Source organism: Passer montanus, unplaced genomic scaffold, assembly GCF_014805655.1.
Source record: "Passer montanus isolate IOZ18808 unplaced genomic scaffold, ASM1480565v1 scaffold43, whole genome shotgun sequence".
NCBI classification, from domain to species: domain Eukaryota; kingdom Metazoa; phylum Chordata; class Aves; order Passeriformes; family Passeridae; genus Passer; species Passer montanus.
Window position 1 is genome coordinate 5,797,157 of NW_024369151.1, and position 16,172 is coordinate 5,813,328.

General features: G+C 47.9%; 1 protein-coding gene across 2 annotated transcripts; it reads left to right on the forward strand.

Annotated features, from left to right (window-relative positions):
* Positions 1–599: 599 nt before the first annotated feature.
* MIGA2 (mitoguardin 2) lies at positions 600–16,027 on the forward strand. 2 transcript variants are annotated; one of them, XM_039720176.1, is made up of 16 exons: positions 600–650; positions 728–970; positions 1,589–1,799; positions 2,592–2,704; positions 4,698–4,809; positions 5,290–5,429; positions 6,891–7,008; positions 7,159–7,259; positions 8,157–8,272; positions 8,704–8,776; positions 8,970–9,056; positions 9,238–9,336; positions 9,707–9,841; positions 10,552–10,605; positions 11,567–11,683; positions 11,814–16,027. In XM_039720176.1, exons 2-16 carry the CDS (start codon positions 875–877, stop codon positions 12,015–12,017), a joined length of 1,776 nt encoding a protein of 591 aa, XP_039576110.1. In that variant the 5' UTR covers positions 600–650; positions 728–874; the 3' UTR covers positions 12,018–16,027. The 2 variants fall into 2 exon arrangements, with proteins under 2 accessions (XP_039576110.1, XP_039576109.1); XM_039720175.1 differs by lacking the exon at positions 600–650 and having other exon boundaries at positions 701–970.
* The last annotated feature ends 145 nt before the right edge of the window (positions 16,028–16,172 follow it).

Sequence of the window (16,172 nt, forward strand, 5' to 3'; positions counted from 1 at the left end):
ATTCCGTGCACTTTGCTCTCCCCATCTCTGCTGCCGCCGGGAGGATGTGTTTAACCTTGTGGCAGAGCCCGTGTCCGGTGTGCGGTCCCTGGGGTGCTGGGGCAGGGTGTCAGGCTTTGTCACCGCCTTCTGGGGTCACACATCAGCGCCTCCTGTCCCTGGCCTGAGCGCATCCCTCCTGCCCAGCAGCACTGGAACCTCCCGGGCAATCCCCCTGTGGCTCCTGAGCAGGGCTGTGATGCACAGAAAACTGTGTGGAAGCTGTTTTGGCAAGGGAATTTGCGTGTGGTTATTTGGGATAATCGGGACTTTTTTTATATGGGGGCTGCAGACAAAATCCCTGCAGCCATGTGCAGCCAGGTCTGGGACGGGTGGAAATCTCTGGGAGCTGTCAAGCCCCAGGTGCTGCTGCTGTAGAGCAGTTTGGGAACCTGTCCCCGTGCTTGGTAGGACAAACAAAGGAATTGCTGCTGCTGCTGCTGGAGAGAAGATGTTTTGGATTGGCTGCTCCAAGTGGCCTGGTGTGTGTTCTGTAAAGTGCAGGAAGGGCAGGGCGGGTGCTCCTCTCACTCTCCTGATTTCCACAAACAAAGGAATTGCTGCTGCTGCTGGTGAGAAGATGTTTTGGATTCGCTGCTCCAAGTGACCTGGTGTGTGTTTTGTAAAGTGCAGGAAGGGCAGGGCGGGTGCTCCTCTCACTCTCCTGATTTCCCCCCTCTTCCCGCAGGAGCAGGATTGTTGGGTGAAGGCCAGCTCCAGCACTCTGAGCCCGATGTCAGAGCAAAGCTGGATTCTCTTGTGAGCAGCTCACACAGCACCCACAAGTGCCCTTCCCCGCCGCGGCTCCCCGAGGTGCCAAGGTGCTGGCGCAGACATGGCATTCCGAAGGACAGAGGGAATGTCCATCATGCAGGCCTTGGCGATGACCGTGGCAGAGATCCCCGTGTTCGTTTACACCACCTTTGGGCAGGTACGGGGAGCAGGAAGGGTTTTGCTGTCACATTCCTTGGGCTGGCTCTGCGGGGTGGTCTGTGTGAGATGGAGGCACGCTGGGGTGGTGCTGGGGGATTGGAGGAGTTGCAGGGGGAGTTTGGGGTGGTGGAGGAGAGTTCTGAGTGGGCTCAGAGAGGAGAGAAAAGCGCCTCCCACATCCCTCCCCGAGAGAACACCCAGGTTCAATCTTTCCCTTCACCAAAGGCTCTAAAAAAAGACTTGTCTTTTAAAGAAGAGTAACATGTTCCCCGTTTGTGGTGACGCAGCACTCGGAGCAGTGAAGCTCAGCCTCACACCAGCTTTTCAGAGCTGAATTTGGGTAACCTGGATTGCATCTGTCCCAGGCTGCGTGCAGATTTTGCAGAGTGTTTTGGCAATGAGGATGGAGACCCAAGTTCTCCATGTCCTGTCAAAATGATGCTCCACAGTCTCTCTGCTGCTATGTCTTACTTGTGCATAGCAGAGGGCGTGTTTTATGGCTGGGAGGGTAAAACCAAAACGTTTCATGTTTAACACTGTTGTAAATTTTTTTTTTAATAGAAAGGGCAGCGGAATTGGTTTTTCACTGTTGCTCTTCATTTCTTTTGTGTTACAGTCTGTGTTCTCCCAGCTGCGGCTGTCCCCGGGCCTGCGCAAGGTGCTCTTTGCCACGGCCCTGGGGACAGTGGCCTTGGCTCTTGCAGCTCACCAGCTGAAGCGCCGCCGCCGCCGGAAGAAGCAAATTGCTCCAGACAAGTGTGGCTTTAAACCTGGAGGGATCACAGTGCCCATCCTGCCAACCAGGAGGGTCTCCTCTGTGAAGAAAGGTTGGCAAAAAGGGAAAAGTCCCCAAGGAGGTGGTGCAGGGAGGAATGGGGAGGTGTGGGGAGGGAGAGCAAAGCCCTTTGTAGTGCTCTGGTGCAGGATGAAGTGGGAATTCTGAAGAGCAGTGCCATGAGCTCGGGGTTTGGGCAGCAGAGGGAGAGACTGTGAGCTCACAGTCTTGTCCTGATGTTTTCCCTGAGGTTTGCAGTTCTCATCCCCTTTCCTGCAGGCAGCCTGTGGACCCTTACCAGGCTGCCCCAATAATAACGACCCAGGCATGCAGAGATCTGGTTCTGCATTGATATCACGATGTCAGTGCTCAGCTGAGGGGAGGGGAGGGTGGCCTGAGCCAGGCTGGGCAGTTGGGAGTGTCCATCCAGCTCTGTGGTGACTCCCAGACCTTGGGCACCTTCCTCACCACTTGTACTGATTCTAGGGGTAAGACTGACCCAGGCCCTCAGCAGAGCACTTTGGGGATGAAGCATTTGTTTGGTGAAACATGAAAATCAAGGGAGCAGTGTCTGTGTTCTGCCTGTCCTGAGGGGAGGTGGAGGAGTTTTTGCTTGATTGTTTCCACTTGCCTCTTGCTGCCTGTAAGGAGTAAATACATTCCTCAGCCTCAGGTCCCCACTGACACCAGTCTCAGAGCACAGCAGAGCAGACAGGAGATCTGTGGCTTATTTCTAGGTAGTGGATACTGCTTTGCCCCGTGACAAGGTGATGTTCCCCTCTCTATTCCCTGCTGCAGTCACTGGGCCTAAAATCCTGTTTTTGTGTGACTTTCCCAACCACAGGATACTCCAGCAGGAGAGTGCAGAGCCCTGGCAGCAAGAGCAATGACACGCTCAGCGGGATTTCCTCCATTGAGCCCAGCAAACATTCCAGTTCCTCCCACAGCCTCGCCTCGGTAAGGACCTGGCTAGCAGGGCTGGGAGATGTCAGTGCAAGGACCTGTCACGAGATCAGCCAGTCCTTGGGCTTCTGCTGGCCCATGGAGCAGAGCAGATTGCAGTATAATTGTAGGGCAGGGTCTGATGTTAGCCTGGCACTGAGTGTCTGGAGTTTTCTGTGAGCAGCAATTTCTTGTGGCTAGGAGCTCCAGGTTCCTTGGCCAGTTCTTTGGCCAAGGAGGAGTCTCAGGAGGGATTTCCCTGTGGGACATGGCCATGAATCCTTGGAGCTCTGTGTGACCCCCTCAAGGAGTTAGGCCGGGTTGTTTCTGGGTCTCACAGCAATGGGGAGCTTGTTGGTTTCCCTCTGTGGTGGAGGTTTGGGTGGCCCAGCAGCCCCTCCCTTCTGTGCTGGGGCTGCTCACAGCTTGCTTTCTTCTTAAAACCAAATCAGCTACCAAAATCTGATAGCTCAGGAAACAGGGTGAGAACACAGCCCAGTCATTCTACCTCCTCCAAAGCCAAAGGAGCAGCCTATGAGTACAGGTAATTCAGGCTTAACCAGGCAGGAGAAACCATCAGTGTTTATATCCACCTTTTGTGAGACCTAAACTGGAAGCATTTGTGTCTTCAAGACCTGCTTCACCTCCCCATTGCTCAGAGCTAACGTTCTGTTGGAGCAGGGGGGCACAGATGAACTTCTGTGAGTTCCTGCAAACTTCTGTGGGTTCCTGCAAAGCTGTCCCTCGTCACAGCCCGGGCTCAGAGGCTGCTTGGCAATGCTGGGGCAAGGAGAGGGGAAAAATCACCCCTTTGGAAGGAGCTGTTGGGTGCCAGCACTGCTCAGCACACGCTGCAGTTGCTGTTTTCAGTACAGCTGGGGCACCAGGAGCTGCCAGAATCCGTGCTGGCCGCAGTGTGCCTCCAGCAGGCGGCAGTGCTGGCTCAGGCACGGCATTCCCTGGAGCTGGCTGTGACGGGATGTGTCCCTGAGCACAGCTCTGTCCCCTCCACAGGGACTCACAGCCGTGTAATTCCCCCATGGATTCTCAGTTCACACCGATGCTGTCCAGGTTTTGGATCACTGAAGTTCTGTTTCTCTTTAAATAAAAAGCAATCCATAAATAAATACCTGTTTCCACTGCTGGTGCCTGGGTGGGGATATCCCCACGGAGAGGCATCTGTTTCTGTACAGATGAGCTGACCCTGTACTTACAGTTTTTATATTACTTGGTGGAAAAACCAACTCATCCTTTGCACAGCTGCAGGTTTTGCCTGTGCTCTGGTTTGCTTCCTGGGCTCCTCTTTGCCATCCAGTAAGTAAACTGGCAGCAGTGAACTGATGATTTGCAGTTCAGGATCTCAAGGTGATTTATTAACACTCCACAGGGATTGATCAATGGAGGCAGGACAGGAATTCATCTGTCAGCTGATTATTGTAGCTTTTTTTTAGTACCAGGCTCCTGTCTGGACATCCTTGTGTAAGCCACAGGAAAACACTGGTCACTGATAGTGTTGAATCCAGCACTTTATTGGGTCAGACTTTAGAAGACATTGATGCCCTGGTGGGAAATCGGACGAAGCTGAACTGACACTGCTGTGTCAAGCTCAGCCCTCCCAGGAGAGGGTCTGGTTACAAAGAGGAGAGTGAGGATTCCCTTTGCCCTCTGGGAAATCCTCAGCTGTATTTTTTCTGGAAACTGTTCCTTTTGTTAGGACTGTGCTTGCTTCCTTGCCACCTCCAGCGTTTTTTGTACAGGAAGCTGGGGCTGATGTGAGCTTTCCATCAAAGTCCTGATGCCTTTGTAGCAATTGCTTTGGATCTTTCCTGGGCTGCTTCCTCCATCAGGGCTCTCCTTTCAGTGCTCATCAATACAGGGGAGCACAAGGGCAAACACGGGGAAGGAAAATGCCTTTTTGCTGAAGGCTGGTGGTGTTTGTTTGATCTTAGCATCTCTAACCTTAAGAGAATTCAGAAGGCATTTGCTGCTCTCTGTTCCCTTGCTGCAGATGGTGGCAGTCAACTCCTCAAGCCCAGTACCCCCAGGGATGTGGGAGGCTCAGGCAATGGGAGATGCTGGAGCCATTGGTGATTCCAGTGCAGAAAGCCTCTATGTTCAAGGTGAGCAGGCACAAGGGTGACATTGCTCGGGGGGTTGTTAATCACTGTGAGAGCAAGAAGAGGGTGAGAATTGGCACAGAGCATCAGCAGCTCAATGTAGAGCTCTAACAGAAAGATCCCTTCCATTCTCAGCTTAAGCTCAACTAAAAATCCCATCTTCTCTTACAAAAAAAAAAAAACAAACCTTTTTTGTGAGTGAATAATTTGCTTCCAAAATACTGTTCTTGAGCAACAGGCTCACCTTGTGCAGAGAACAGTATTTTGGCAGTAACATGGATGATGCTTTAACCAGTTTGGGGATGTTCTCCTTCTAATCCAAAGTAAACAATATTTAAAGAGGAAAGAAATAGAATATGTTTATTCTTTATTTTGGGATTTCCCTCTTTGCTGGATTGTCTGAGTGAGCAAAGTCTCATCCTGTATCTCTTTGTTCCTGGGTGCCCAGGGACTCTCACAGCCAGTTTTTGGTTGGGTTTCCAGGCATGGAGCTGTTTGAGGAGGCCCTGCAGAAATGGGAACAGGCCCTGAGCATCAGGCAGAGGGACAGTGCTTGCACCAGCACCCCTGTGCCCTGGGACAGCAGCAAACAGCAAGAGAGCATGTCTGAGAACATTTCAGAGGTAGGTCCCTGCACGCTGGAAGGCCAGCCTGGGTGCTGGAAGCAGTAAATGTGGGAGGTTAAAAGGAGAGCAAATTAAGGGCAGAGTCAGGCCAGACTCTGTTTAAGAGCTGTCTGTATCTGCAGCTTCCTTATGCAATGGGAGTGGGTGTTTTTAATTTCTTTCTCTTTTTAATACGTCTCGCCCCCTCATTCCCCAGCGTTTCCATCCACCTTGCAGCCTTGTGTCACTCACTGTCACACGTGTCCTCCCGTGGCACAGCCTGTGGGGAGAAAAGGCTGTGATGAATGCAGCACTGCTTTGGCTGGCAGTGTTGCCTCTGTAACTTTTTAATGCATTTAAAATGGAGATCTTGATGGTCACTGCCACTTGTGGAGCTGTGTGGAGAGCAGAGCCCAGCTCTGTGTGTGTGGAGGAGGAAAGCAGTGGGAATTTGGAGCTGGGTATGGTCGTGGTCCCTGCAGGGAGATGTGTACCTCACTCAGCCTCTGCAGGTAGAGAAAGCAGGATTTTAGGACACCCCTTGCTGTCTGGGACTTGAGGACTCCTCATGGAAGACCTGTGTTAAAGGAGATTTAAACTAGAATGGCTCAGTGACAGCCACAAAGCTAAAAAACCCTGCTGTAACTCAGGACTGTGAAAGGAGCTGAACTCTCTAGGGGTTCTCACTGGAAAAAAAAATGTGTTCCCAGCCTTTTGTAAACAGAGTCTGGTGTAGTAAGTATGTGGGACATTTGTCTTTTGTGCTGGATCATATTTATCCAAGTCAAATCTGGATTCTGTTGTTGTTGGCTCTCCTTGAAGGGCCCTGTAGTGTTTCTAAAACTGCCTTAAAATTGGTTGATTCATTATGAAAATAGATTCTGTGCTTCTTGTTAATGCTCCTGTCTTCGGGGTGAGATACTCATGCAAACATAGGGGCATGAAAGCAAGATGCTGTTTAAGTCTTATTTTCCCCACACCTTTTTTTTGTTTTCCCCCCTCCATCCTTCTGTGTTGTTTATAGCAAACTTTGCTTATGCCCAGCACCTTAATGTAAATATTCTGTTATCTAGTTCTGGATATCCTGATATATTCAACTCAGGTTTCCTGATGTGATTTCTCCTGGAAGTTAGGCTAAAGTCAAAATGCAGGAGATTTAAGTGGTGTATAACTTATTAAAATATCTGTTTTTCTGGCTGGCAGGTTAAAGTTCTTTAGTTCTTTCTTCCCTTTTTAACAGGAAAACAAAACTGTGAAGCTCAAAAGCCAGAGGGTTTGAGTAGGCTGTGTAAAAGCTTCCCTCTCCATACATTATTAGCTGCATTGTAGGATTAATGACTCCTCTCTCTTTTTATTTTTAATCATTTAATCTGCAGACTGCAAATCCCATTTTTACTGAAAATTTCCTCCCGTATTTGTGCTGTCCAATCTGTCTGTGCCCAGCTGGCTAACTAAGGGTGACATTTCTGTGTGCTGCAGGAGGAGTCCCAGAAAAGGGAGTTTGCTGAGAAGCTGGAGTCCCTCTTGCACCGAGCCTACCACCTCCAGGAAGAGTTTGGCTCCTCTCTCCCGTCGGACAGCGTGCTGCTGGATCTGGGTAGGGCACCTGGCTGCAGAAAAATGACAATTTCCTGCCTGGTTTTATGTCTTTTCTTTAAGCCAGGTGAAGGAATGACAAAGTGGAAGAGAGCTAAGAGGAATGTTGGTCCATGAACTCCAACACATGTGGCTTCTTTCTCTCCTGCAGAGAAGACTTTGATGCTTCCACTGGCGGACGGATCGCTGCGGCTGCGGACGGATGATGAGGACAGCTCCACCTCAGAGGATTCCTTCTTCTCTGCTGCAGAGGTGACTGAGGTGTCACCTGTGTGTCACAGCCCAGTGGCTTGGAGGGAAGGCACAAAGGCAGCAGAGCCAAACACATCTTGGGAGAGGAAGATGATCAAACACAGAGCAATAACCCCAGGGAGGTTCATGATGGATGTTAGGAAAAGGTTTTAATGAGGGGGATGGAGCAGGCTTTTCCAACCAGCACTTCCATGTTGTCTTCTTATCTGCTATAGAAAACATGCCATAGTGACAAAGTGGAAGAGAGCACAGGAGCTAAGAGGAGTGTTGGTCCATGAACTCCAACACATGTGGCTTCTTTCTCTCCTGCAGAGAAGACTTTGATGCTTCCACTGGCGGACGGATCGCTGCGGCTGCGGACGGATGATGAGGACAGCTCCACCTCAGAGGATTCCTTCTTCTCTGCTGCAGAGGTGACTGAGGTGTCACCTGTGTGTCACAGCCCAGTGGCTTGGAGGGAAGGCACAAAGGCAGCAGAGCCAAACACATCTTGGGAGAGGAAGATGATCAAACACAGAGCAATAACCCCAGGGAGGTTCATGATGGATGTTAGGAAAAGGTTTTAATGAGGGGGATGGAGCAGGCTTTTCCAACCAGCACTTCCATGTTGTCTTCTTATCTGCTATAGAAAACATGCCATAACAGCTAGAAAAGTGCTGTTATCTATCTAAGATGGCTTGGTGGTGTAAATTTTATGGAGTATTGAGAGGTGTCAGAGCTGAGACAGCTTTTGGTGAAAAAAGAAATGTCTTTGTATGAAACAATTGTCACTGACAAACTCTGCTAGCTGAAGATTCTCTGAAGAAGGCCCACCTTGCTTGTGTGCACTTACTTGTGTGTTTGCAAATATTTAATGAGCTCATTTTGTTCTTCCCATGTCTCTTGTTACCTCTACAGCTCTTTGACTCTCTCCCCTTTGAGCAAATGCCATTCCACCTCTCCAAGCCAGTGGCAGCGTACGAGGAAGCTCTGCAGCTGGTGAAGGAAGGGAAGGTCGCGTGCCGGACGCTGAGGTGAAGAGCCAGCTGGGGCTGTGGGACCTGGTGTGCCCTGGGGCTCTGTGAACACATCACCTGCCTTTGAGCAGCCCCATAACCAGAATAACTCAGGGGTTATAAAATCACACCATCCTTCTTGCTGGTTCGGCCCTCCCAGGGAATTAATCCCAGATTTTAGGGACTCGCATGCTAAGAAAGAGTAATTGTGCCAGGAAATTAGTGATAGGAAGTGTGACTGTTCTGGGGGCCTGGCACAGTCCTGTACCAGCCTGGCAGAGATGCTCTGCTCCCCCAGGGAGCTGGATAAAGGGGATGTGAGGGGATGTGACTGTTCCTTTCTTCTATACACAAACTGGGAATTTAGTTTTTTGTTTGTAGGGGACCACAGTTGTAGGAACACGAACATCAGAACTGGAATTTACACAATTCTTCCCCTTTCCCTCTAGGACAGAGCTCCTTGGCTGCTACAGTGACCAGGATTTCCTCGCGAAGCTGCATTGTGTCAGGCAGGCATTCCAGGTGAGAATGGCTCCAGGCTCCCAGGCTGTGCAGTTTTGTTTCCTAGGTTCCAGCTTATTAAAGGTTAACAGCACTGCTGTGTGCAGCATTGCACTGCTTCATGTGCAATGAAAAAAACCCTTTTGGGCTTTTTCCAGTTTAGAATTTGAGATTGTGTAGGTGCTCACGAGAGACATCTGTGTTCCCTTTGCAGGAGCTGCTGGAGGATGAAAGCAATCAGCTGTTTTTTGGGGAGGTTGGGAAGCAGATGATGATAGGACTGATGACAAAAGCTGAAAAGGTAGGAAGTTTGTGTAACAACTAAACTGTGTCTTAAGCACAGGGATACTTGTTCCCCCATTCCAACTCAGAGTTTTTCCAGTGTGTTGGAAGAAGAAAACTTCATGCTGGTGATTACTGTGGTGTTGATGTCAGCTCAAATCCAAGTAGTTAAACTTCTGTTTTGTTTCTCTGCTCTCCAGAATCCCAAAGCTTTCCTGGAAAGCTATGAGGAGATGCTGCGTTATGCCTTGAAGCAGGAGACCTGGCCAACCACTCAGCAGGAGCTTGAAGGAAGAGGGGTTGGTAAAGACATTGTCTTTACAGAGTTGCAGAGGAGATAGAAGATAATCCTTGCCCAGACAGGTTGTGGAATTCCCATCCCTGAGAGTGCTCAAGGGCAGGCTGGATGGGGGTTGGAGCAACCTGGGTTAGTGGAAGATGTCCCTGCCCATGGCAGGGGGTGGAATTGGATGGTTTTTAAGTCCCTTACAAGCCAAACCACTGTGACTGTATTACAGTGCATGTAGGAATGGCCCAGATGTGAAAGACTTGCTATTGAAATACAATTACATTGATTTCAGCTTGTTACATCTTCTTGCTACGAACCAAAAGAGCCTGCCTCTCTTTTAAAAACCTGTTCCCCTTACAGACTGTCCTGCTCCCTGACAGGTGGTGTGCATGAGCTTCTTTGATATTGTGCTGGACTTCATCCTCATGGATGCTTTTGAGGACCTGGAGAACCCTCCCTCCTCCGTGCTGGCTGTGCTGCGCAACCGCTGGCTGTCCGACAGCTTCAAGGAGACGGTGAGCCAGGGAGGCTGGTGTGGGTGTGAGAGCACTGCCAGGGCCAGAAAAGAGCATAACCTCCTCTTCCCCAGCTGAGCTGAATTCTCTCTTTATACATGCCACGCTTTCCTGAAGTTCTAAACAACAGCCTTCTTGTGCATGGAAACTGTTTACAGGAAAGCTTTCCTTATTTTGAAAGCATCTGGCTGGCAACCAGACTTATGGCTCTAGGGGTTTTTATCAGTGATGCCATGGAGATGTTAAAAGATGACAGCACCTATTTTTATGAATGAGAATAAAAGGGCCAAAATGTAGGGAGAAATATGTGGGTTTTAGCATGTGGTCGTTCATTCTGGCAGTACCTCAGCAGACACTGAAGCTCAAATTGCAAAGCTTTCCTTTAGTTCTGCCCCCCAGCTGTATTTTTAAGACTGATTAGTTTGATAGATTGAGAGTAAAATGGCACTTTGTAACAGCTGTTTGCTTACAGGGGATCGTGGGCTGTTGGGTAACTATGTCAGATCATATTAACAATCTTCAGAAACCCTTAGGCTTCTCTGGAATGGATCTGAAGTGGCTAAATCTGCTTCCAGTTTGCTTTAATTCTGTCATTTTAAAGAGGTTTTGGCACAAAAGGGTGACTGCTTTGATGTTTTGATGACAATGTGTTGGTAAACTTTGGGTTTTTTTAAATAATCCGAATAACTAATGGTCTCTGTTAATTGTAGGCTCTAGCAACTGCTTGCTGGTCAGTTCTGAAAGCAAAAAGAAGGCTTCTGATGGTAAGCAAAATTAATCAAAAGGGAAAAAAATCTAATGTATTTGAGGCTGAAAAGAGAGCACATAGATCTTGACAAAGTGTGAAGTCTTAAGTGGTAGAAGACTGCACAGAGTCACATTCTCGGTGATGCTTTAGAGCCCTGGGGTCCTGCAGTCACTGCTCCAGTGCTATGCCAGTATTTTATTGAATCAGTCTGAGTTTATTCTCCCCTTTTTTAATATGAGGATTCAAATGACAGTATTGCCTGTCTGGAATTCCCTCTCCCTGCTCACAATACTGTAGGAATGGCCACAGACCCCAAGCAACAAGTGACTGCTCCTGAATTGTGTTTTCTTGCTGGCAGCAAAAGGAAGGTTCAGGCACTGCTCCACTCCCCAGTGCTGATGATAATTAGCCATTACTTGATGAGTTTCACTTAAATCTGGGACTTCCTAAAGTATCACAGCAGACGAGTTTATGGAGCAGGGGAACAGGAAACCACAACTTCACAACCCTGGTTCTGCCACAGGGTCTGTGGCCTCTGGCAATTTTTCAGCTTGATCCCACAGCCAGCTGATACGACAGGGTTTGGCTCCTGAGATGGCACAGAGAGAAATGAGAGAACTGGAAGCTCTACTGGTGTTGTCATGCAGTAGCACTGCCTTGGATATTTGTATGTCCTTTCCTGGCCTGGTCAGCAAATTATAAATAGAGGCAATAAAGGCTTGCTGGTGATTGCTTTTCATTTTCTTCTGTTCATTTTCCTCTTGAAATAGCAGTTTAGAAACATGAAGATGAAAAGCTCCAGTCATCCTTCAAGGGATCTGAAAGATAAATGTAGTTTTGCAGGAAGAGATGTTCCAAATAGCTCTTAACTTCAGATACTGAAGCTTTCTGGCAGGGAAGTTGGTGGCTGATAGGGAATAAGCTGCTAATTCTGTCTGCGAATGAAGACCAACTAATTCTGTCCTTCCCTGTGACAGGTACCAGATGGCTTTATCTCTCATTTCTACTCCGTATCGGAGCATGTCAGTCCTGTTCTAGCCTTTGGTTTTCTGGGGCCCAAGCAGCAGCTATCTGAAGTCTGCAGTTTCTTCAAGGTAAGGTGGTTTTCTCGGTGCCACATCTGTGTGGGACTCCTGTCTGCTGCCTCAAAGCCGCTGCCGAGTGCTCTTGGTGGCTGGTACCAGCAGGTGAAGGAGGTCTGCTTGAACCTTCCTTTTCTTGCAGCACCAGATCGTGCAGTACCTGAAGGACATGTTTGACTTTGACAACGTGAGGTACACGACCGTGCAGCTGCTGGCAGAGGACATTCTGCAGCTGTCGCGGCGGCGCAGCGAGATCCTCTTGGGGTATCTGGGCACCGAGAGCTCCCCGGAGATGAACGGCGTGCTTCCCGGGGAAACCGAGCCGCTGAAGGAGGAGCTCATCTGATGGCACTGGGGGAAACCACTTTTGTAAAGGACCTTTTCCTCCCAGAGATGGATAAAACTACCTGCAAAGTGCAGCGGTGGCAGCAAGACTTTGTGAACACACAGCAATCTGGTGGGACCTTCTGCTTTTTGTAGCCAGTAGTGTTTGCTGGGATGGATCCAGGACCACTTGCCAACTTATGGTTTGAATTTCTTCTTTGTTCCACCTTCCTGTCATTATTATTACTTTCAGTGTTTCAGATATACATTGTGTCCTGAACTGCCCGGGCCCAGATTTTTGCCCAATTCTCTTGAGTAGGGCAATGTATGTACCTGTTTTGCCTTTGTGTTTTCTGGGAGGTGAATCCCTGACGTTTACGATTGTGTGTGGGAACAGGAATATTGCTGGTAAATTCTCCACTTGACCATTAGCTTCTCAAGGAGGCTTTGCTTGCTTTGGGATTTTTATTTCTGTTCTTCTCTGCTGTGTTCCTACAGACACTAATTACTGCTGATTTGTACCTTAAGTGTGATACCATATCCAATGTGACTAGCAAAGATTTCTTTCCTGGGAGGAAGAAATAGTTCTGTAAAGCACTGAAGTAAAATGCAGACTTTTGTAAGCAGTCTGAAGCTCTGGGGAAATTGGTCTGTTCCCTTGGTATTGCTGCTCTTTGGATACCAGATGACGAGCTCTGTGTCCTGGTCATCCTTGCTTAGGAGGTTGCTGAGGTCTGTGTTTGCCCCTAAGGCAGGTTAGTGTGAGGAGCGGGGGGATTTGCATCTTGCCTGTGCTTGCACAAAGTCTTTGACACCCATCAAAGTGCCTTGCTGGATTTCAGAATGAGCCAGCAGCAGTTCTTGCTGGGTAGGAGGTGTGGGGTGTGTACAAGCAGGGGGAAGGGCTAATAACGTGGTGCCTATTGCTTTTGTGCACAGGGTAGTGAGAGGTGTAGATGCTGGATGTGAGGTTATGTGTGTGGATAGTTGGAGAGCTGAGATCAAGTTTCTAGAGAGGAAATGAGTCTTTACAGTCTTGTCAGTTCTAAGAAATACAGCATAATTTTGAGTAGTGATCAGATGTGTGGGTATGGTAGTGCTTCTCAAATGCTGTGATCCTGAGTGCCCAGCCAGCACCTGGGATCTGGCTGCTTTGGGATGTGAGCTGAGCTGGATACTCGTGTAGGACAGCAGCAGTGGAGCGTGCTGGACTTAGCGAATCATAAAAATCACAGAATAATAGAATATGCTGAGTTGGAAGGGACACATCAGGATTGAGCCCAACTTCTGTACAGGACACCCCAACATTCCCACCGTGACCTGAGGGAGGTTTGTTGCCCAAACTTCTTGAACTCTGTCAGGCTTGGTGCTGTGACTGCTTCCCTGGGGAGCCTGTTCAGTGCCCATCCACCCTCTGGGTAGAAAACTTTTTCCTGATATCCAGCCTAAAGCTCTTCTGACTCAGCTTCATGCTGTTGACTTGAGGCAGTCCTGGCTTGCAAGACTGAGGTTTGCAATGATTTGTTGAGTCCTCTGTGAGTACAATGCCACAGATAAAAGTAGAGATCCAGCCTGTGCCTTCTTCTGTTTCAGTCCACATACAGGTCCAAGTCCAGCCCTCAGAATGAGGAGGTCTTCAGGACTTCCACAAAAGAGCCTTTTTTTGTTCCAGACTGATTAGGTACCCCTTGTGCCTGTTCTGGGTGAAAGACACAAGGCTTACCCAGATGTATTTTTGCAAGTGGAAAAAACAAGTAAGAATCTGGAATTTCCATATGAGTGGAAAGTCAGTGTGTGGGCTTGGAGAATACAAATGCTTTCTTCCTCTTCAGATATCTAATGTGGATTCTGCTGGTAAAAACAGGAAGGAAATAAACAGAGGAAAAAAAAGTAAACAGGAGGACATAAAAGGAGCAGATAAATGTGCTGTGCCATGTGTTTTAGGGACACTCTCCCTGAGGAGAGAGGTGGGACCTGATGACCCACTGTGGTTCCTTCCAACCTGACCCTTCTGTGATTCTGTGATTCCTTGAAATGCTCCCGAGTTGTTTGCAGGGGGGTGTGCATAGAGCACAGTAACATCTGGTGCTCTGTAAGCACATCAGACTGATGTGGCTTATCCTGGAAACCAGATTAATGCAATAAACAGGACAATGCTGAGGCAGAAATTAGGAGCAGCTGCCCCAAGTGAGGCTGCGTGGAATAAACTGTTATGAGAAGGCTTTAAGGGACAGCAGTGGAAACTAGGAAGGGTCTCTGACATGTCTTGCTCCTGGTAGTGTGCAGGAAGAAAAGAAATGGAGAATGTTGTATTAGAATGACACACCTGCTACATGTAAACTGTGATTTGAAAGTATGATATATTCTGAAAGCAAGTTACTTTGCCAAAAAAATAATGTTGCTTTGTGCTCCTGGTTTAGAAGAAAGTCACTTCAGCAGCTTTTGTATAGTGGTTAAAAAGATGCTAAAATGTGAAGATTAATATAATGAGATGGACTGTAATTCTAAACAATCAGTGCTGTTAATTTTTTGTTTGTTTTTAGTGTTGTTTTATGTGTATTTATTTACTATTTTGAGTGTCTTTGTCCTCAGTTCTTGGGCAGCCTGCCTGTTTTGTGTACAGACAAAAACACTGGCTGCTGACTTTGGGCTTTTGCATCCTTGCAGGAGAGGATACTGAAACAGGGTCCCCCTGAAGCAAACACTAACTTGCACTGTGGCTTTTTAAGCTGAGAAATTGTAAATTCCTTATCAATCAAATGAAGAAAGACTGTTTTATTACAGCTTGATGCTTTTCCTTAGCCCTTATTGCAAGTAGGTTACACAGCCCTCCCAGTGAAGGTAAAGAGGACTCTGCCTTGGGAACATCTGCAGCTTTTGAAGGTCGAGTTCTCTGCCTTTTCCCACCAGCAGTGACTTGGTCCTGCACCAGCCAAGGATGTTTGCTGAGACAAACTGGTTTTATCTTTACTGGGACGGATGTTAAACTTCTCTACACCTCCCCCTCACTTCATTGCTGCTTTTTGTCCCTCCCCAGTCCCAGTGCAGCCCAAGAGGAAAGGCAGAAAGGTGTCTGCAGCCTCTGAAGGGAACTTCAGGGATCAGGGGGGTGACGGGAGCTGTTCCTGTGGCAGAAGCTTTCCCTGGCCTGAGCAGTGCTGTCAGGACCTGCTGTGTTCAAGGCCTTTGGATGCAGCCCTCAGGCTGCTTCCACTGATCCCAGCTAGAGCAGGGCCCAGCCCTAAAGGTGATTCTTGTACTCAGCTGTATTGCAGGGCAGAGTTAAAGGGTGTGATGGAACACCTGCCTGCCCTCTGCCTTCCTGAGATCCCCAGAAAACCCCTTCCCCAGCTGACTGTGTTTAGCAATGGAAACTCTTCAGTATTAGCAGCTGTGTATTGGGGTAGAGCCCCTTGAGATGAGACGTTCACCTTTTTTATGATGAGCCCTTATTGTCAAGGGGTTAAATCATCCTGGGCTGACACTTGCAAGATTTTAACACTGATGGGGATTTAAAGTGGCTTAGCAGCAATGAAATAAAATCCCTCAATAGTGTCTGATGCTTAAACAGAATTTAAAATATGCATGACTTTCATTTTTTATGTGAAGGTTGTAACAAGCTTCACTAGAGGTTAAAGTACATCCTTGGTACTTAAGTATGTATGTAGAGACTGTGCCAAATGGCTCTAGGAGGGTCTTTATGGTCTTTAAAGCACATTAATAAAAAAATTATGAGGAAAAATCTGCCTTGTATCTACAAGATCAGTGTGGCTTTGAAGAGCATGACTTGTGTTGTCTCATACAGGGAAGTGGGAAAGCAGGATTTTATTTATCCCTCTTCAGTAGAACATTCCTTTGCCATATCTGAAACTAATGAATGTAAACTTGTGCCTATTTTTTTTCCTGATTTCCTAAAGGTGTAAAAATCTGTTCTTGTTTTGCTTTTATCTTTTTCTTTGCAGCTAATTTTTTAAAAATATCTTTAATCTTAGGATGTGGGCATTACAAGTGAAATAAAACTTTCCTTCATGATTGTGGCTTTCGTTCCTAAATTTCCTAGAGAAACATGCTAGAAACTCAGTCTTTGGTTTCTTATTTAGGTGGCAGTTGTGGTGGCACCTCTGCTGCTAGAGATGGTATCAGACAAGGCTTGCTGTTCCTAGGGCTAAAATGAGGA

Coding starts and splice junctions, on each gene's coding strand:
- MIGA2 (XM_039720176.1), top strand. CDS start 875: ATGGCATTCCGAAGGACAGAGGGAATGTCCATCATGCAGGCCTTGGCG. Junction 5,430..6,890: donor TGTCTGAGAACATTTCAGAG/GTAGGTCCCTGC, acceptor TGTGTGCTGCAG/GAGGAGTCCCAGAAAAGGGA. Junction 8,273..8,703: donor GTCGCGTGCCGGACGCTGAG/GTGAAGAGCCAG, acceptor CTTTCCCTCTAG/GACAGAGCTCCTTGGCTGCT.